The 22,783-nt window shown below is 43.5% G+C and overlaps 1 protein-coding gene across 3 annotated transcripts in view; it reads left to right on the top strand.

The window, feature by feature from the left end:
* LOC147008814 (laminin subunit alpha-2-like) overlaps window positions 1-22,783 on the top strand; it is a 212,048-nt gene that overhangs the window by 118,848 nt on the left and 70,417 nt on the right. For all 3 annotated transcript variants that reach the window (XM_085863848.1, XM_085863849.1, XM_085863847.1), the window contains 4 exons: window positions 16,140-16,377; window positions 16,483-16,634; window positions 20,608-20,832; window positions 21,506-21,737. In XM_085863848.1, coding sequence (XP_085719974.1) covers window positions 16,140-16,377; window positions 16,483-16,634; window positions 20,608-20,832; window positions 21,506-21,737 — 847 coding nt within the window. The remainder of the gene's footprint in view (window positions 1-16,139; window positions 16,378-16,482; window positions 16,635-20,607; window positions 20,833-21,505; window positions 21,738-22,783) is intronic.

Raw genomic sequence — 22,783 nt, 5'->3', positions numbered from 1 at the left:
CCTGGTAGAGCCGTCTTTTGTAAGTAGAGTGTCCGGGTTGGTTGAGGAGCAGCTACAAACTCGCGACGGAGCCTTGGAGGAGGTTGTGCAGGCCCAGAAGATCCTGCGGGAAGAGGTGAATCGGTCCATTCAACGTTTGGAACAGGAGGAAAAATTGACCCATGAGACCCTCACCACAAAACATCTTTGGCCACAGTGGGCTCCAAAATTGGATATGCAGCCACAAGGGTGTTTGATCCCTGGGCTGGATTCGGACAAGGGAGAAACTGAGAAGCGGGCCACCGTAAAAGTGATCCCCCTGGTAAATTTTGACGGGTCAGGGAGCCTTGAAGCTTTTCTGACGCAATTTGAGTGTATTTCCCAACTAAACGGGTGGAATGAGCGGGAACGTACAGGGAATTTGGTGGCAACGTTGCGGGGACCAGCCGCAGATGTGTTAAACGTGATCACGGAGGTAATGTTGACCAGCTCCCACATTTGCGAGGCGTTGAGCCGTCGGTTTGGGTTTGCAGCGAACTGTGATCTGATGCGGGCCCAGCTCCAGCACCGCAGATTAAAGCCGGGTGAGACAGTGCAGGAGCTGGCACAGGACATTTACCAATCAGTCAGGATTGCGTATCGGGACCTAACAGTGGAGGCGTGGGACAGACTGGCACTCGAGAAATTTTTAGCTGCTCTTCCTGACCCTGAGGTCCGAGCACTGGTGGAGCTACAGGATCCACCCACCGTGCACCGAGCGGCCGAGTGCGCGGCCAGGCTGGCCTCGTGGAGGCGGCCGGGTCGGGTGCCAGAGAGGCCATCGGTGACGGTCCGAAAGGCGGAGATTTAGGATCAAGGAGAGGGGCTGGGAGAAATTGGCATTACCCAAATGTTTCAGGAAATTTGCCAGAAACTGTCAAGTTTGATAAGGGGTAATTCGGTAGTTGGTGCGCCAAAGCGGCGGGGTCCAGCCCAGCCAATAGAGCAATTCGATTATGGCCGAGGGTGTCCGGAACCGGAAGAGACATTACACCGATACCCACGCGGGCCTTTTATGGGGAGTTGTTTCCGGTGCGGGTGAAGAGGACACATGCAACGATATTGCCGGTACCCGGCGATGGAGAGACCCTCCAATAGACTTTCAAGCCCGGAGAGGATGAATCCTCCTGCTGAACCGCCAGGTCTATCCGGGATGCCCTTACCTAGGTCGAGTCTGGAGATCACTGTCGGGGGTCGGGGAAACTTGATTGGGCTGAGCATACAGGGCCATGCTTGGCTGGTGAGATTGTGGAGAAGTGCCCTCCCTTGGTGAAATAGTGAATTGTGGGAAAATTGGTGTGGGGAATTTGCGGGTAAGGGTAAAGATAGAGGGAGAGTTTTGTGAAGCAGTGGTGGACACGGGTGCAAGTGATACCGTTATTAGCCCGCTTGTGTTGGACCAAAGTGTTGGAGGTTGGGACAAAATCGATAGACTAGCAGGACACAGTCTCCAACTGGCTACGGGAGCAACGACGCCGATAATGGGTCGTGGGGTTGTGAGGATGGAGTTGGACAGCCTAGAGGTCGATGCGGTGGTGTGGGTGGCAGAAGTGTGTGACCGATGCCTTCTGGGGTTGAGTTTCCTTGTGGAACATGACTGCCAACTAGACCTGGGGCGGGGTCACATGTGGCTAGGGACTGAAAAGCTACGGTTGGAGGGACTGGGGGAAGTCGAGGAGGCGCAGGGGGCGCGACTGGAGATGTCGCGCACCGTGACCGTGGCCCCCAGGTCTGAGTCCATGGTGTTGGCCCGGATATCGGCAAGGACCAATCACGTGGGCCAGCTCGGGATGGTGGAGCCGTGGAGCTCGGGGGAAACTGCAGGATTGATGGTGGGTCGTACACTCCTAGATACACATCAGCCCATGGTAGTGGTTCGGTTGCTCAACCTGTCTGACAGCCCTCACACAGTGAGGGGCGGAGCTGTTATAGCAAAGTGTAGCAGTGTCGTGGAGATCACCGGAGGGGACAGAACCACAGACTCGCCAGGTCAGCCGGAGTCGGGGCAAAATTTTGGAAAAACAAATTGGCCAGAGGGAGTAAGGGACATGGTAAACCGAGCAGAACAGGGGTTAACAGTGGACCAGGTAAGGTCATTGCACAATTTGGTTGGTGCTAATGTTGATGTATTCTCTCTCTCTCCCGAGGATTTTGGACGCACGAGTCGAGTCAGGCACCAAATTGACACTGGCGAGGCTCGACCTGTTCGACAGCCTGCACGACGTCTACCTCTTGCAAAGAGGGATGAGGCTGAAAAACAGGTGGAAAAGATGAAGGAGGCTGGAATTATTGAGCCCTCGCTAAGTCCTTGGGTGTCACCCATTGTGTTGGTGAGAAAGAAGGACGGGACCATTTGGTTCTGTGTGGATTATCGCCAGCTCAATCAAGTGAGGCTCAAAGACTCGTATCCCCTGCCACGTATTGATGATACACTCGATGCCATTTCCGGCTCAAAATGGTTCACTACATTGGATTTGAAGAGTGGCTACTGGCAGGTGGAAATGGACAAACAAGGGAGAGAGAAAACAGCATTTACCACAGGGAAGGGCCTCTGGCAGTTTGTCGTCATGCCTTTCGGATTGTGCAATGCCCCCGCCACATTTGAACGTCTGATGGAACGCGTTTTGATTGGGCTGCCATGGCAAACATGCCTGATCTCTTTAGACGACGTTCTTGTCCACGCTCCCACATTTGAGCAGGCTGCCAAAAATTTGGTGGAGGTTTTCAGGCGATTGAGGGGGGGCGGGTTAAAACTGAACCCTGGGAAATGCGAAATTTTTAGGAAAGAGGTCGTTTATCTGGGTCATGTGGTGAATGAGAGCGGCATGGCCACAGACCCAATGAAGGCAGTGGCAGTAAAAGAGTGGCCCACCCCCAGAAATGTAAGAGAGGTCAGAGGATTTTTGGGCCTCTGTTCTTACTATAGGAAATTTGTGGAAAACTTTGCAAGTATTGCAAGACCATTGCACCAATTGACAGAGAAGGGAGCTAAATTTGTGTGGTCAGAAAACTGCACCAAAGCATTCAATCACCTAAAACAACGTCTGACAGAAGCCCCAGTTTTGGCGTATCCGGCCGAGACTGGCCAGTTCATCCTTGACACGGATGCAAGTCAGGGAGTATTGGGGGCGGTCCTGTCTCAAGTCCAACAAGGTGTCGAACGAGTGATTGCCAATTATAGTAGGGCTCTGTCAAAGCCCGAGCGAAATTATTGCGTCACTTGCAAAGAATTATTGGCCTTGCTGTCTGCAGTTGGACACTTTCATTCTTACCTGTACGGGAGGGAGTTTGTGATCCGGGTTGATCATGCCTCCTTGCAATGGCTTCTTCGGTTCAAGGAGCCGGAGGGCCAAATTGCAAGGTGGCTTGAGAAACTGCAGCAGTACAATTTTGTTGTGCAACATCGGCCTGGCAAAACACATGCCAATGCAGATGCTCTCTCTCGGCGACCTTGTTGGCAGCACCAATGAAAATTTTGTGAACGTCAAGAGAATAGGGATTTGATTGGGCAGGAACAAATTGATGCATGCCTATGTGCCGCCCGAGTAACCCGTCGGACTCTGCCATAACCACCTCCTGAATTTGGTAGTGTCGATTGGAAAAAGGAACAGAAGGAGGACCCTGTTTTGGGCCACCTCTGTAATTGGCTAGAGGGTGGAAAACGGCCTGCGTGGGAAGAAATTGCTTCGCTTGGGGCGCAGGTGAAGGCATATTGGGCACAATGGCAGATGCTCCAGCTGAAGGATGGCATTTTGTACTGGGAGTGGGAATTACCAACGAGTGGAAATGCTTCCTGGTTGTTGGTGGTACCTTCGAAATTGAGAGAACAGGTGATGGGGCTTGTACATGGAACATGAACGATGGGACACTTAGGTGTAACCAAAACACTAGCGAAATTGAGGCAGAGATTCTATTGGGTGAACTCGGGCAGCGACATCCAAAAATGGGTACGTTGGTGCGACCTCTGCCGGGGTAAGAAAACACCACCATGTGCACGTAAGGCCCCCCTCCAAATTTATAATGTAGGAGCACCACTTGAGAGGGTAGCGGTTGATGTGGTCGGGCCCCTACCCACCACCCACCGAGGCAACAAGTATATTCTGGTGGCAATGGACTACTTTACCAGATGGCCGGAGGTCTATGCATTGCCCAATCAAGAAGCACGGCTGGTTGCCCAAGCACTAGTGGAGGGGTTCTTCACCCATTTTGGAACTTCGAGGGAGCTGCACACAGACCAGGGCCGGAACTTTGAGTCCGAACTCCTACGTTCAGTGTGCGAGCTCCTCCAAATTCACAAGACTCGGACAACTCCTCTAAGGCCACAGTCGTATGGGATGGTGGAGAGGTTTAATAAAACTCTGCTCACCCAGTTAGCTCTCTTTACTTCCCAGAATCAGCAAGACTAGGACGAACATCTCCCCTTTGTCCTGATGGCATACAGGACTGCGCAGAATGAGGCCACGCGCTGCACCCCTGCCTTGCTGATGTTTGGTCGGGAGATGTGGGTCCCTGTTGATTTGTGGCTGGGCGTGACACCTGAAACCCCAACATGGACCTCGGCGGAGGGTTATGCTTCCAAAATGCGTAAGAGCATAGAGAAAGCTCACGATCTTTGCGAGGGAGCGAATCGGTTTGGCTTCCTCGCGTGCTAAATTGAGGTATGACTCTCGGACACACGCCCCCCGATTCCTCCCTGGAGACCTCATTTGGCTCTTCCAGCCACAGAGGAGGAAGGTTGTGTGCCCGAAACTCACGCCCCCCTGGAAGGGCCCCGGTGTGATACTCCGACAAGTAACCGATGTAGTTTTTAAAATCCAGATGGGCCGCCACGCACTCCCACAGATCGTTCATTGTGACCGATTGAGCTCTTACATGGGTCGGGATATTCTGGATTGGATAGAGCGTGTGAGGGGAAGATTGGCCGCTTCTGCGCGGGAGCTTGGGCCCGGGCAGCCTCCTGCCCCATGTGCTTAAAGTGAGAGTTTGTAAGTTCTGCTGGGTTTTAGAGTGACAATCGGACAGTGGGTAATTGGTAATAAAGCGGGCACGAGTGGCTGTCCAATGGCTGGTGCGTGGATCGGGTGAGGAAAAGTGCTGTGTGAGTTGTTTCAAGTTAAGAAGTGAAATGTATGGTGCACACGTTGATTTTTTTTTTATTGGACATGGTGTGGTAACCGGGAAGGTCATGGTCGGTGAAGTGTTAGAAATGCAGGTGTCACATGTAAGGCCGATGGGGTGGGGGAGTCATGTGAGTTTTGTGGGTGGGGATGATGTGCTTGTCCACAGGGATTGCTGAAGCTCACGGTGAGCGGGAATTGCGACCCCCTTCAAGGAGATTCACACCCGGTGGCTTATGGTGACAGTGTCTGGAGGCAACTGGGAGAGGGTCTGGTTGGGCGACCAAGGCGGGTAGGACCTTGGCGACCCAGGAAGGCCAGAGGAGCCAGTGAGACCCCTTCCAGAGTGTTGTACGGGATTAGAGCTGATGGCTACCAGGGGGGAGGGAATCAAAGGGAGCGGGGCGGAGAAACGTCCGGGTTGGACTAAAGCTTACCTGTGGGCATGGTTGCACCTGAGATGCCCCCATCATCTTGTGGTAACCCACCCCATGGCCACGACGGAATTCAGCCTGCATCATTAAAATGGGGACCATGACCTAGAAATGTGATGATTACCATGGTGTGAGTGTTGTGAAGATGTGTGAGTCCCACTCGATCCCGCACAACTTGACATGTGCAGCAAGGGCATGATGTCCGCATAATTTTGGGGCAAGCAAATTTGAAAATTGGCTCCCCAGGTAACGCTGGGTCTATTAGCATCCACTGGGGGAGGCGGTCAAGTGTAAATATCCCATGAATAGTGTCGTTAAGGCTTAGAGTAGGAATGTAAAGTATAAGTGTTGTGTTTTTATGGAACCTTTTGTTTCCCCTCCCCAGATCACTGGAAGAGTGTTGGGCAAGAGCGATGATCCAGAGGATGGAGTGCAACTTCGCTCAGTGCTCTCAAGTGATAAAATAAAAAAATAAAAAAATAAAAAAAAGAATGAATGATTGTTAAGGCGAGGATAAGGCCAGAAGGGGGTAGTACATTAAGCAGGATAGGTAAGTTAGCTGCGACTTGCTGCCCATTGCCCCTCCTACTTTATTTTGTTAGGTTAAATAGGTGTGAGTCAGTAAGTGTTAAGGCTGGTACGGTAGCGCCTGTGATATACCTTGCAGGAGCTGCAGTACCAGAGGAGGGAGCAGTGTTACGTTTGAGGAGGGGTATGCATTCAAAGGCTAATTGGGATGTTTAATTAGGTATACCATGCTGTTCGAGTGTACCAGGATCTCGATGTAATAAGTAGCAATTCAGTGGTGATAAGTTGTCTAGTAAATGTCCATTTCTTCAAGGGGGAAATGATAATTGTCACGTAATTAGATAGGGATACGGGATAGGGTAAGTTTGTCTGCGTAAACCCCTTTTAGTATTCTCTGGAGGCTTGCCGTGACGTCACAGGAGAGTGCTGCGGATGGCTCCGCCCCGTGATGACGATTGGTGGAAGGCGACGGCGGAGGGCCAATAAACGGCTCGATTGGAAGTGACGAGGACGGGAGCATAAAAAGGTTCTGTTCGGGGTCGAAAAGGAAGAGAAAGAAGATCGGGACAGAAAGACCGTTTTTTGGGGGGTGGAGGTTGTTGTGCTGGGAGCGTGCTTGTTGTTGCGCTGATTCGGCCCTGGTTTCATCGTGTCTTGTAGCCTTGCTGAGCCTCGTGCCTCACCTTGGTTGGCTCTGGGGTTCTGCTGGCTCGGAGTACGGGGTCGAACGGCGGGCGGACCTGCCTCCCTCTCCTGCTCGCAATTTAGCACCAGAACTGGTTCCCTGGCGGCTGTGAGCGGACTTGGGCCAAGACCAGGAGGTCGACAGCACCACGGTTTCTCCTGCCCCCCCCCCCTGACGAGAGCAAGGCCAGCTCGTCCGACGCCAATCCAGGAACTGTTGCGTCCACACCACGGTCCAGCCTGACCACCCGGAATAGCTACGTTTTTGTGTGTGTGTGTGTGTGTGTGTGTGTGTGTGTGTGTGTGTGTGTGTGTGTGTGTGTGTGTGTGTGTGCGTGCGTGTACCTGGCGCCTTAGAGGGTTTGAGATTTGTATATTCATTGGAATTGTCTGTGTTCTCCCCACGCCCGATCCCACACCATCCCGTCGAATCGCCCCGGATCCCTCTTCTTGCTGAGTCTTGTTATTTCTGGTTAGAGGAATAAACGTTATCAACTCAGTGAAAAGCGACTCGTGCCACCTTCCTCGTCCCGTTTGCGGTAGAGCGATTAAAACCGCCATCTTTGGGTTATAAATAAATAAACCGCCTCCATCGTTTCGGCTCATTCTACGTTGGCGGGACTGTTCAAGTCCCGTGGACGTCACAATATTGTTTGCTTTTGGAAGAAACAGAATTACAAATTAATACAGATAATTTTGTTATGATTAGTCTCGCATAATTTTTTGTGAAATAAATGAGTGGAAAAGTACTAACTGGGGTATATGTTAATCAAATCAATCTTCATAAACTATCATCTTGTGTTCAAAATCAAAAGCCTTGTATGATTAACGTAAATACAATTCAGAGAAAAGGAGCAGTAACAATTGATGTTTTTCTCACAAAAGAACAGGTTAAAATCTTGAACAATACTGGCTCACTTAAAATTAAAATGTCCAAACCAATGTTGAAAAAATATTCAATAAGAGAGACGCGTGGAGGATTTCTCCCATTTCTAATTCCTTTATTTGCTGGTTTAAGTGCGGTTGGAGCATTGACGGGTGGTATTTCAACAGCGGTGAAAACTGCCAACGAAAGGAAGGCTCAACTCCAGGCTCAAAAATAATTGGAAAGAAATAACAAAGAGTTGGAGAAACAAATAAGTGGAAGTGGTGTGATTGTACATTTGCTGAAAAACTTGAAAGTCTGCCTGATAAAGCGAGATTGTTAGTTGGAGATATGCTTTCTTCTATCGCACAAGCAGATGTATAATTAACTAAAAGGGGAATGGATTATATCTTTCTTATAAATAAATGAGCATTGATGAGTGGTTTAAAGAATTTGGAAAGAATACAACATCAAATTTACAACTTGTCAAATATTGTAAGAAATTAAAAATTCATAATGTGGTTATTTGTATGAGAGATGAATTAACAAACGTGCCTAAACATACAAAGAATATTATTATGAACTTAGAAGATAATAATGGGAACGGTTCTCATTGGGTTTGTATTTTTAATAGTCAAGATATATATTATTTTGATGGTTTTGGTCTTCCACCACCTGTTGAAGTCATAAAATTCTTACAGAATGGTGTTTATCAAACATTTCAAGTCCAAGAATTAAATTCCAAGTGTTGTGGTCAATTATGTCGATATGTGTTATTTCAACTCAACAAAAATAAAAAAAAATTATGACATTATTTTTAATCAAATATAAATGACTTATGTTGGGAAAGATGGTTCTATCTTTGGTGTATCCCAAGAACTGGATATTGATTTATCAAATTATTACACAAAGGCACAGACTGAACGACAGAAATATAGTATAACAAAAAATATTAATATGAAAAATGATTATAAATGAAAAAATTATCCAAGCCCGAGTGACGTGAATGACTTGTTTAGATTAAGTGATTTATCACAATATATATCCTTATATAAAACGGCCGTGTATTCCAAAGATACAGAAGTGTTGATTTTATCTCCAGGTCATACAGAATTCACAGTTCGAATTAAAATAATTTTTTATAAAGAAGGGCATATCCTTTGTATGAGAATAGAACAATGGGGGTGATATGAATGATTTAGGGTATAATTGGTCATTTAAAATTGACCTAGAAGACCTGGAACAATTAAATCAGTCTCGTAAGGAAGAATATTATCCACTTGGTATAGAGAATGAGTTTTGTGGAGCCACGATTAGGAAACAACAAATAAAATAATTTAATAAGGGTAAATATAATAATGGTTTTGCCCAAGTTTTTATCATGAAAACAGAAAAAAAAGAGGATTATATAAAATATGTTCGGAAATGCAAAATGATTTAACTAAGGGGAGATGGGGAGGTGTTTCTTGTCATAAAAATATTCTGTCATATATTTCTAATACATAAATGACAGCAAGAAGGCTTCAAGAAAATTATCATTTGTGTCCAAGCATACCTTCAAGAAAAGGGTATTCGGTATTTTAATAAATATGTTCTACAACATAAGAATGAGGTATTTTCAATAAAAGTTTGGCATTATGCTGATGTTGATAAACCAACAACTTTGGATTTAATTAAAATGTTAAATAATGAAAAAATTATAAAGTTAAGAAAACGTAAGGCTCTTTTTGAAATTCAAAATAAATTTTTATTGGTTTCCTCTTGTGATAAAAAAAAATTTTGGATACAGGAATAACAAGAAATCCTGATGAATATATGTATGATATTCTATGGGGTGTAAGCGCTTCAGGGATAGTAAGGGATGAGGAAGGAGTTGAAGAAGAGAGAGAAGAGGAGGAAAAGGAGAAGAGAGAGAAGAAGGAGAAGAGAGAGAAGGAGGAGAGAGAATGACGAGAGGGAGAAGAGAGAGAAGAAAGAGAAGGAGGAGAGGGAGAAGAGCGAGAAGGGGGAGAGGGAGAAGAGAGAGGGAGGAGAGGGAAGAAAGAGCGAGAATGAATAAATATGAAAATATGGAAACCGGTGAGATTAAAAAAAGATTGGGGGTATTACAGAAATTAAATTAATCTCAACGCACTGAGGAGGAAAACAATGAATTGGCAAGTCTATTAGCAATATTTTCGACAAGACTATTGTCTTCGTTTTCAAGGGAAAGATATTGACGTTAATTAAAGTTTTTCATTTTTTTCTCAAATAAATGGAGGAGAGAGTTAAGGCATTTAAGGATTCTTTATGTTTTAAAAATTAAGATTCAAATGTGCATGTTGGAAACTAAAAAGGTTTTTGCACTCTGCAGGAATTTTTCTCATGAATAAATGAGCTATTGTCTCAAATGTAAAAAGAAAATTAATATGAAAAATATCTCATATTTTAAAAGAAAAAATAATAGGGTCATACAAAAAGGTACATGTTCGGTGTGTGATTCAAAAAAGTGTCAATTTATCTCCAAACACAAACGTGGAGGAGATATACAAAAGTTTTTATCAGGAAGTAAATTTACAACCACTGGAATACCAGGGGAATTACATCCACCAGGGTATTCTTTCTGTGGTCCAGGCACAAACTTGGATAAAAGATTAGATGAGACAGACAATCCTAAATCATGGAGTAAACCATCAATAGAGTTGATGAAGTGTGCATGAGACACGATATTGATTATGGGAATACCACAACTTTGGAAGGAAAACATGAAGCCAATAGAGAAATGTTGTAAAATTTGTCTCTGATACAAAATCCAACCTTGAGAGAAAAAGTTGATAGGTTCATCATAAAGAAGATGATCAGTGCTAAATTGAAACTTGGACTTGAAAATTCAAAAAACTTGTTGACTCTAATGATGTCATTAAGATTGAAGAGCAATTAGCTGATGAATTACATAAACCAATATTCACAAAGTTTCGTAGACAGAAGGTTTATTCCAAGGAAGTTGATTATATCTGGTCCGCTGATTTGATTGAACTCAATAATGATAAGGGGTACAAGTATGCTTTAACCGTTATCGATTTTAGGAGTAGATATGTCTGAGTTGTCCCTTTAAAAAACAAAACAGGTAATACTCTTATGTTAGCCTTTCAACAGATATTTAATAAAAGTAAGAGAAAACCTAAAAAATTGTGGCCTGATGAGGGTAGAGAGTTTTATTACAAGACATTTATGAATTTTCTAAAAAATAACAGTATTACATTATACAGTACCTTTAATGAAGGAAAAGCGGTTGTTGTTGAAGGTTTTAATCATACCTTTAAAGAGAGACTATATAAAAAAATTCACACAACTCGGTTCTCAACAATGGTCATTTTTTATTCAGGATATTGTGGATAATTATAATGACACGATTCACACGTCAACGAATATGAAACCATCAGAAACATTTACAAATTCAAAATATGAAAAAGAGATTAATGTCAAAAAGCCCAAGTTCAAAGTTGGTGATGTAGTCAGAATATATAGATGGAAATCTGATTTTGAAAAGGGTTACACAAAGTGGTGGACGAATGAACTTTTTAAAATTGTTGATGTCATAGATACAGTTCCTTGGACTTATAAGATATATGATTTGGAAGGGGAAGAGATTTTAGGTTCATTTTATTCACAGGAATTACAAAAGACAAAACTAAGCAAATAATACTCATGGGAGCAATAGGTCGTGGCGTGTGTGTGTGTGTGTGTGTGTGTGTGTGTGTGTGTGTGTGTGTGTGTGTGTGTGTGTGTGTGTGTGTGTGTGTGTGTGTGTGTGTGTGTGTGTGTGTGTGTGTGTGTGTGTGTGTGTGTGTGAGAGAGATAATATAACAGGGAGCACAATCAACCCTAATCCTCACATTCAAAATCTCAACCCCAACCCTCACATTCAAAATCTCAACCCCAACGCAACCCTCGCCCAACACAATGTCTTTTTTAAAATACGTATTTCAACTATATATATATATATATATATATATATATATATATATATATATATATATATATATATATATATATATATATATATATATATATATATATATTTTATGTTTTTTTCTCTTCTTCCAATTCTGTCTTTTCAAGCTTTCAGGTTTGATGAAGTAGAAAAGGGAAGTAAGAACCTTCCTGCATCTTCTTCCCAGAACTAATAATATATTTTTTGTTTTTTTTCTCTTCTTCCAATTCTGTCTTTTAAGGCTTTCAGATTTGATAAAGTAGAAAGGGGGAGTAAGAACTTTCGTGCACTTTCTTCCCAGAACTTTCTTGATATTGCTCTCATCAAGCACCATCCAACAAAGAACTACATTGATAGGTTGAGATCCCCAAGAGTCTTTGTAAAAACCACATTTAAAGTCTCCAAAATAAACCCAACTTTCCAACTCTCCAAGGTATAACCACATTCCTGTTGAGTTTCCAAGATATGTATCACATTGTGAGTTATCAAGCCAGAACCCACATTTCAAGTCTCCAAAAATATAACCATCTATCCAAGACTCCAAGGTAGAACCACAATTTCCAGAAATATTGTGGGTTTCAGTGATAGATCTCACATAGTATAACTGTGGATCATCAAGGAAAACTCCATTTTTCCAATTTTTATGGGTTTCAGTAATAGATCTCACATAGTATAACTGTGGATCATCAAGGAAATCTCCATTTTTCAAAATGTCAGAAATTTGTGAGTCTCCAAGGTAGGTTCCATATTTAGAACCATCTTGGCAGAACCCTTTTCCCGAGTCTCCAAGGTAGTTATTAAACCATCAAGGCAGAACTCATTTACTGATTTTTTTTCAAAATTGTGTGTCTCCAAGGTAAAACTTGTGTTCTGGCTCATCAAGGTATAACTTGTTCAGTGGGTATTGTCTTGATAACCCGCAATGAGTACTATTGCTGTAAAACTCTTTTTCAGGATTTTGCTGGTCTCCAAGGTATAACTCTTTGGTTGGGTCATCAAGGACGAGCTCGTTCTGTGGGTCTTGGTTGCTCATTAGGTCTTCAACCAAACCAACAATTTCATCCCAAGTTGTGGCAAAAGCAGTATTTTCATTTTGTATTTCAGATACAATTTCCTGTGAGAGAAAATAATAATGTATTAATTAAGTTATTTAATTGTTTAATGATTATATGCTTAAATCAAACTCTGTAAATAGGAAAATAAAATCTTACCTCAATAGATAAGAGGTTTGAATCCAGTTCATCAACTTGAAGGTTTAGTTCCATACAAGTAGTAGAACTCCAAGGAACTCCAAAGTCATCCCACTCAAGCCCAGCACAGCACTCCATTGTCAATAAAAGTAAAAAAATGTTTAAAATGGAGTCTGGGTTTGATGCTTTATGGAGAAAGACTGGTTGCTATGGTTTCCTTTGGAAATTCCCTGGGCAAGCCCAGGCAAGCCTTCGTTGGGAAATTTTTCAAAAACATAACACTCTAGGATTTTCTAGTGAATTCTTTGTGGGTCAGAGATTAACTGGAAATGATGTAAGAGTAGGCGGGGCTTAGTAAAAGTGGGCGTGGCTTTGCAAAACTGGGCGTGGCCTATGAAATACATCGTGAAAGCGGGTGGGGCTTAATAAAAAGTGGGTGGGGCTTATGAAAAATACCTCATGGAAAGTGGGTGTGGCTTATGCAAAAAAAAATCTGAGGCTCAGGAGGTAGTCAGGTGAGAGCATTGAGAGAAGTTTATCATTTCATAATGACACAAAAGGGGTATCTTGAATAATAAAAAGATTCAAATGTTTTATTTTTAAATATTTTAGATGGGGATTATTGTGCAAAGAAAATTAAACTATTGAAGGAATTTGAGAATGAACAAATCTTTATAGGTTCAATGAGTGAGCTAAACAATATGCATTGGTTATTTGAAAAAAAGTGCTCCTCGGCTCAAAGGGGAGGCTATTAAAATCTCCATTCACTTACATGTTTTAGATATTTCAACAGCAGAGAATTCAACAGGTTGGGATGAAAAGGGGGTTTATTTTTTTGGGAAAAAAATATGAATCGCTGAGAATCCCCCATTCATTAACATGGGGAAAGTGAGCCAGAATCAGTCTATTCACCCTACTGTGGTGAAAGCAGTGGCGCCTTTATGGATGTGGTGATTGCTTGAGAAATCTCTACAGATACCCATGTATCCATTTCAGATCAGATCATGTATCTGCTTTTTGAGTTTTGAACAGCTTCTGTGGGTTGTCATGCAAGCTACAACTGTGTCTGTAAGTTTGTTATTAAATTTCGTAAATTCTTATCCTTTCCACATAAAAATAGAAATCCAAGCTTGACTTTAGCATAAAGTATTGCAGAATTCAATTTTACACATCCTGCCACGTCCTACTACCTGTTAATACAGGATTCCTCAGAGTCGGGACCTTTCGGCGATGGCTCAAACTGGCTTTTGTGGCACTGCGTTCAGTTATTACTCTACTTTGCCGTTCCTCAAAGTCGTCTAAATAAGGCAAAAATCCATGACACACACACACGGGAAGCAGATAGCTCAACCATCCTTTCTTACCTTTTATAGGATTAATTTTGTATTGCATAGCACCGGGAAGAAGGCAGACGAGACACGATAAAACGAAACAAACCAAGCGAGTCAAAAGACAAAGACGAGAATGGGAACACGCAAACCTAAATACAATTATGAGTGTTAAATGCTCAAATCCTAACCCATTAAAGGCGAGACAGATCACAATTTTAGAACACGATAACAATGCAGGCGAGACTTCCCTGTTGTCTATGATGCACAGGATGGACGCAGGACTCAATGCAGCCCACTTTGGAAACCAGGTGTGAGATGAAATCCAGTGACGAAGTCTATGTAAAGACAAAGTAAAACTGCCATAAGCAACACCAGAAACAAGTAGCACCCAAGATTCAGAAAGCCAAACAAAGCACGATGAAAATCAGTCACGAGAAATGCAAGCAACGAGAAGCTCCTCAACCAGGCCTCGTGGCGCCCTTTGTCCTTTTTAGACTGAGCCCTCCTCGTCTGCTCTCCATCTTCTTTCACCAGGCCTTCCAAAACCACAGGGTGATCCCAGCTTGGGTCGAATCCACAGAGATAAAGCCACAATCAATGTCTGTCACAAAACTCTGTGAACCACTTGTTTGTGCTCCTTTAACACGACGCCTCCTCCAAGCGAGGTTTCCATCCTCCTTTCACATGAGCCTGTTTGGTTCTCTGCTGAGAGGCAGAGTTCTCTTCTTCCTCCAAGGTAGAGCGCTCCTCTGGGCTGCCACCCACGGGATGGCCCTAACAAAGATAAATGTGCATTGCCTCTTCTGACTGCAGCACACTGTGATGCCATGGCTGGCACAATCTGGCCGGAGAGATCGTAATTGGCCTAGTTGCACACATCTGACACGTGTGCTTCTGCGATGGGAAATCCTCACCTATCCCCGCCCACAAACAAAAGGTTTTCACATCCAAAATTAATTTCTCTTCCCTGTCTCTAAATTACATATGCTGCCTACTCAGCATCACGGGTAACAAATAACTGACTCTGTCAGATCCCTGTTACATGGCAATCTAACCTATTGAAAACGCATGGACCATACGACAATTACCCAGTCGAGCTACCCCCTCCCCCATCGCACCCCGCCCCCATTTTTGCATGTAACAATATTATGCATTTACAGCACAAGGATGGGTTGGCAAGGATAGCCTAGAAGTACACACACTCGCCTCCAAGCTGTCTAGCTTGAGTATGTATCTCGACCCGACTCTAAACTATCATCCCGGTCATTCACACCCAGGGCGATTCATCAATGTGTGAGCATCCCTCGGATAGATGTTAAACTTGATGTCACATCTGCTGCCATGAGTTGTTGGCTGTTAAAGATCCAATGGTGTCCTTCATGAAGAGTAGGCGAGCTATCACCGGAATCCTGAACCAATTCAAAATTCATGCACACTCAGCCAAGTATCCTGCTTCGGAGAATTGACCCATCTTGGATTGTAACCCGAGCCAATAAACTACTTGGATAGAACCGACGTTCTGTATAGACTATAGAGCATGGTCCATGATGATGATTGTGTTGGTGATGATCACTGGGATCCACATTGGGTGAATCAATGCTTAAGACTTTGCAATTACCCAAAGATAGACGAGAAAAATCAGGCATAGGAAGAGGTCGTTTTACTCTTGTTATGATGGTGGCCTGTTTACACATTTACACGCCCCTCCCTGTACTTTACTGACCCATCCTCACTTTGATATTGATATACCAGTGGGAGGTGGGACCCACTTTTGTAAAACTTACCATGACACTTTTACATCCATGACGACAGGTGAGATGGCTGGATTAACACCCTTTCCAAGAAGTTATCATCAACTCTTGAGTTTAAACCCTTATTATTTTTACATCCTCATGTCATATTTCTCTTTGTTATTCTGTTAAGTATGATGCTCTACAAATACAATTTCGTAAATATGCATCACAAAGGCTCCTCTTGCTTTGTTTGTCTGTATTTACAGCTCCGAATTGTGACTGTGACCCCCGAGGTAGTCTGTCCCCTCATTGTGACCCTGCAACCAGCTCTTGCCGTTGTCTACCTCGAGTGGCTGGACCACACTGCAAAGCCTGTCTGGCAGATCACTTCGGTTTCCCAAACTGTCAGCCGTGCCGTTGCCCAAGAAATTCACTCGGTTGTGACCCCATCACTGGGGCGTGTCTGGAGTGCACGGATGACACTGGCAGAGAGCGCTGTGAAAGGTCCACATTCCTTTTGTTGTCTTTTTTCATCCACAATTTACCATCATCGATGAATGACAAGATCGAGGCATACCTGTGATGTTCTTTTCTCTACTGTACCTGCAGGTGCATTCCAGGATACTACAGTGACCCGGCGGTGGGTTGCAAGCCATGCCTTTGTCCTGGTCATCCCAACAGTGGGTACTACCACGCCACTTCCTGTTATCAAGATCCAGTCACCAGGCAGATCACTTGCAACTGTCAAAAGGGATATGAAGGTGAAAGTCCTGAAAATGTATCTTTCACTGATTCCTTCACATACTCATTCACAAAGGAATTCCTGAATACCTGATTTGCTCTTTCACTCGTATAATTATCTGTTCAGTCTTTGAAAGGTTGTTATACCTTTGCCCGCGGAATTTATTTATTTATTTATTTATTTTTTACAACATCTGTGTTGTTTATTGAGGTGAGATGTTGATTGTAAGAGTTGAGTGGAGGAAAAAGGTAATAAGTGTTCATATTATAATTTGATTTTCCAGCTTGTGGAAAGATTGTGAGTTATATCGTGAGCTTCTTCATCCTAAATCAGCATCCCTATTCCTTTATAATGAACTTAGACAAGGAATTTGACCAGAGTATCTGAAGTCACATGATTGCTTGCTCTCCTCAGAAGAAGGAAACATGTGTGGACGGCACAGCATGGATGCACATTCACATCTGAAGAAAGTCATGCTCAAGGATGCAGTACCCCTCCTGGAACTGCACCAGGCTTGTTGTTTTAGTCAAATTGCTCTGCACAAGGTAATTAACCCACGACCAAGACCCTGTTCAGAGGCAGGCACACTGCTGCCCGAGTTATCCCGTCATCCTTCAGCCAACAATACTCAGCCTTGAGTGAAGGCCTCCCCATCCAGGCACTAGCGAAGTTACTGGAGATAAATGTAACCTCAAGTTAACGAGAAACGCCTGTCGAAACAAGGTGTTTGTAGGTTATGATGTCATCTGATTTAGGCTTTGACAAAAAAATACTTAAACAGCAAAATGAGATGTCATTGGATTGCGATCACCAACAACACACATTGTTGTTGCAGCTTTATATTTTGTAAGGTAACTAATTGATATCTTTTCATCAACAACTTAACAGGAATAACCTATTTCTCAGTGGACAGAGGTAATGTCATCACCCCTGTCTCTCTATTTGTCTGTCTGTCTGCCTGTCTGTCTGTGAGCAGGATATATCAAAAACTTATAGAAGGATTTGGATGAAATTTGGTGGACAGGTTGGGAGTGTGACAATGACGAATTGATTCGATTTTCGTGAAGATCCGATTCCGGATCTAGATACGAGATTTTTTTTTACAAACGTGATTCTTCACGATTGAGAGATGTGCCCAAAAATGATATATGGCACGATATCTCAAAAAGTTGTGGATGGATTTGGACAAAACTTGGTTGACGGGTTGAGAAGGTGACAAAAACAAGCAGATTATATTTTGATTAAGGTCCTGATGCAGATCCGACCTATCAGTGGGAAACAAAACGTAAACTGTTCAGCCTGGCACTTGTTAGAGGTATGCGCTCTACTGAGTGCCGTTCTAGGTTTAACTGCAGATATAGATACAGATAATTTTATTGCCATATGTAGCACACATGAATATCACAGTAATGACACTGGAATTCTTTGAATACGAGTGCTCTCAAAGTAAAAAGAAAAATATATCTTATTTGACATGTAAAAATCAAGATTCATTGTTTTAAAAGTCGAACAGCACTCTTATAAATCTATTCCTGAAACGGCTGGTGGATGTTTTAATACTGTGATACCGACGGCCAGAATGTCGTGGTTCAAACATGTTAAATGCACGATGACTAGAATATTTGAGGCTTTGGCAAAACATCGAGACATGTAGATAACTTCGAGTGCAGGAAGGTCAATACCAATGATCCCTGCGCAACACGAACAACTCTGTCCAACAACTTGAGGTCGTGTGCAGGGATGTTGCCAAACCAAACGATAATCGATCCTGTTAAAATACTTTCAATAACACTACGGTCAAAGTTCAGTAAAATGTCATGATGCACACCAATTTTTTCAACCGTCCGAGGAGGTACAGGTGCTGCTGGGCCTTTTTAGCGATGCATCCAGTATTCAGAGTAGAGGACATATCGGATGAAATGTGGATGCCTAGGAATTTGAAAGAACTCAGTCTTAACATGTAGCCAATCAATGCTGATAGGGGCATGATGTAACGATGTAATGGCCTGGAGCCTCTGCCATCGTCGGCGTGAATCTTTCCCATTTAATTGATCGTCCAACTTGACTCTGTACTACTGCTTGACAGCGTCGATAGCCCCACAGCGTGATCTTTTGTACATAGATTCATCACCTGCTTTTGAATGTGTCAGCCCTTGCCCGTAGTTTGTCATGAATATCCCTGTTGAAGCTTGGCTTTTGGTTGGGACAGATCCGAACCAATTTAGTTGGAACACAGGTTTCGATACAAAACTTCACATAATGGGTAATAGTGTCCGTGTATTCATCCAGATCGGCAGATGAGTCCTTAAATATGTTCCGGTCTGTCTCGAAACACCCTTGTTGCTGAACAATGAATGATTCTGACCAGCGCTGCATGGACCTTATGACAGGCTTTGAACATTTAAGTTCTTCTTTATGTGCTGGTATCAGGAAAACTGAAGCGTGATCAGATTTACCGTAGTGATGGCGTGCTACCGAATGATAAGCGCCCTTGATTGTTGTGTTGCAGTGGTCTAAAGTCTCATTGCCTCTTGTTGGACATGTGACATGTTGGAATTACTTGGGAAGCACCTTCTTGAGGTTGGAATGGTTGAAATCTCCAGCAACGATTGAAATAGCATCAGAGTATTTTTCGTAGCGAAAAATAATATCCGAGAGTTCATGAAATGCTGTTATGGCATTGGCTTGTGGTTGTATGTAAACAGCAGTCAGGATAACTGATGAGAATTCCTGAGGCAAGTCGTGGGGACGGCACTTGATCACCAAGCATTGCATATTCGATGAACAGAACTGAGAAATAATCTCAACGTATGTACACCAGGAGGTGTTTTAAAGAAACATACCCCACCTACTTTTACCTTATCAGTAATCTCCTTCAATCTGTCCATTAAATACACCAATAATCCATCTGATTGGATAGCAATATCCGGGATGTTGGCATCAAGCCACATCTCGATGAGGCAGAAAGCACAGCAGTCACTCATATCACGTTGGTGTCGAATGCGGCAAAAAAGTTAATCAAGTTTGTTGTCCATGGACTGTAGATTAGCAAGGTGAATACGAGGGCATGGTGGTCAAGATGAACAGCAAGGTATTCTTACCAAAACACCTCCTCGCTTGCCGTGTTTGCATGAACGGCAAAGTCATTTGTTCTCAAGCATTTGGGAAACAGTCATTTTTATCCACATTCGGACAAAAGGTCACTTCATTAACTCTCGTTCTGATGTCTAATAGCTGCTGGCGGTCGTATGTGATAGTAGCGACGACATTTGGCACTGATAAGAAGGTGAAAATTACAATAAATAAGAGAGCATGTCATAAAACGTTGCCATGCTTCGGCGCCATAGGAGAGGAGTTGGGCCACGAGAGGGTCTATGCTCGAGGAAGAGCTGAACTGAATTAATTGAGTGGGTAAGGTCCATACAACAGGGTGAAATCAATCAGATGGAAATGTTGGGTTATGTAAACAGGCAGGTTATGTAAATCACAGACTGACATTATGAACAGCAGGTAAACCGAATGGGGAAGAGTAAAGAGAAAGGCACAGCAGAGTGTAGAGAACCCATTAAAGTATCTAGGCACTTGGTGGCCTAACTATGGTAGATAATAGTAAGCCAACACCCCGAAAAACTGGATGGAATGACATAATTGGATTGACACACCATCTCTACAATGATTCTCTCCTTCCAGGTGCCCAGTGCAATTTCTGCACCTAGATACTCTTGGGGTCCCATGTCTCCACTCCTTAAAACGCCAGCAGGACTCCTGCGACTTGAAAGCAGTCATAAAATGTCATATATATATATATATATATATATATATATATATATATATATATATATATATATATATATATATATATATATATATATATATATAAGCCATAATCTCCATATCACCTTTTTCCTCCACTCAATTAAAGCCCTCTTGAAACTGAGTTGCACTTTATGAGTTGATCTCCTCACTCGCCCACACTGTATTTCTCCTCCCAGGTGATCAGTGCAATGTGTGCGCACCTGGATACTCTGGGAATCCCATGTACCCTGGAAGGAAGTGCATACAGTGCAATTGCAATGGCAACACAAACTCAATGGATCAAACTCCTTGTGATCCGAATACAGGAAATTGCCTGCGATGTCTGTACCATACGACGGGCCCTCAGTGTGAGAGGTGTGAATATGGATACTATGGGGATGCCACCAGGCAGAACTGTCGACGTACGTTCTCATTTACTTACAAACATTCTCCAACTTTGCTTCTTTCACTCTCTGAAACATCTGACCTACCCTCGCAACTCCAGGATGCACTCCTGGTTAAACCTGAGAAATCCAGGCTCACTGCACACCTCAACTCTTTTATTGCTCGCTTCTCCCACCTGTGTAACCACCTTCACGAGGTTGTTCTATCTCTCTTCCATTCAGGGATAAAGAGGCAGTGCACCGCCATCTCATGTCATCCCTTCCTGACCCAATGTCTCTATTATTCCCATTAACCCTTCCTAACCCAACCCCCTCTCCTTGCTGATTTCACTGTTCCCTCTCATCACTCTCTCCTTCTCTCCCTCTTCCTTTCTTTCTCTTTCATGATCCCTCTCTCTCTTTTCCTTTCCTGTCCATGATTCCCATGCTGGTTGTTCCTTGTTGTTGTCCCACTTCCCCCATTGTCAATTTAACCTTGCTGTTCCATGCTCCTCACTCTTGTTGAAGAAAAAAAACAACACTGAAGGAATTTGGAAATTAATTAAATAATGTATTTTATTTAAGTCGTACTTGAATGTTTGAAATAAGGATTTTCTTTTCAATTTGAAATTTCCGCTTTGTCAACAAACGTAAAACCTTTTACTTTCACCTTTATTGCAATTTTTAAACCTCTTCCTCACTGCATCCCCAGCTTGTGATTGTGATATCCAAGGAGCTTTGTCCCCTCCTTGTGACCCGGTGAGCGGTCATTGTTATTGTCGTACCGGTGTGGCCGGACCCTCCTGCAAGGCCTGCCTGAAAGACCACTTTGCTTTCCCTCGCTGCCAACCCTGTCGTTGCCATGGAAGTCAAGCTGACTGTGACCCAATCACCGGGGCCTGCACAGATTGTCGGGAAAACACGGCAGGCGAACATTGTGACAGGTTTGTTCTTTACTTTTCTGTTGTTTTGCACTGCTATTGTTCATACCTCATTGTTCAATGGTCGTGCCTTGTTGCTGTATTCCCAACTGTATTATTTGCAAACATTAAATCATTATTTTTCCCTTTCCTCAATCACCGTTTATTCGCTGGAATATCAGGCCATGATATTTTACAGATTTATAGGCCAAAAGAAAAACCTGCATTTGGATAAAAACCAATAATTTTGTTTTGTCTTTATCCGTGAAACTTTCACCTTCAGCGATGGGTCAAATCGGTCATCAAAAGCAGGGATTGTGGCTTTACTACATTTCTTTCCTCCAGGCTTCATCAGGATTCTGCTGCCAGCATTTGGAAAGCAAAAACAAAAGCACCGCCCTCCAATTTCAGACTATCATGCCTGGTGACTCCTTTTCTCCAAGTCGAGCATGCTATGCTCACTGCTTTCATTAATACGCAATGGCACCTGTCCTGTACCTCAGAATTTATCCAATAAAATTGCATCTCCAGTTCATACTTCAAATGTAATAAACTCCATCCTGAGACCCATAAGATTACTAAATATATGATTCGTATTTAGTTATTTAGACCAGTCTATGCTTGAACAGGCTCGTGAGGTCAGGTCAGGTAAGGGAGCATGCGCCGGAGCAGCGCGTCGCTGCATACACTTTCCACCGGTACTCCAGGGGCCTCTGGCTATCCCCCAGGCAGATGCATGGACCATCCCCATCTCCTTGAGATGCTGATCAACCTGCTGCAACCATGAGGCACTTGGTCGGCCCATTGGCATCCTCCACTCATGAGGCTCCCTTGCTGAGAGAATTTGATGAGCAGGATCAGCATCAGGAAAACAAGCCACATGTATATACAGCTGCAGCTGACGCTCACGGACTATGCAGGTAACAAATCTCATTTGAGTCTCTCTCAGCAACCGCTCGTTGGACACAAAGTCCGACCAGCGATAGCCAAGGTTTCTCTGAAGAGACCTGGTACTAAAGGGATTTAGTGTCAATCTGAGATCCCTGGTCAGAGTCCAAATCTCACATCCA

This window comes from Eptatretus burgeri, chromosome 18 (assembly GCF_056783735.1).
Source record: "Eptatretus burgeri isolate ZD-2024b chromosome 18, Ebu_testis_v1, whole genome shotgun sequence".
NCBI lineage: Eukaryota > Metazoa > Chordata > Myxini > Myxiniformes > Myxinidae > Eptatretus > Eptatretus burgeri.
Note: the sequence above shows the minus strand (reverse complement) of the source record. Positions and strands in the feature narration are given on the sequence as shown.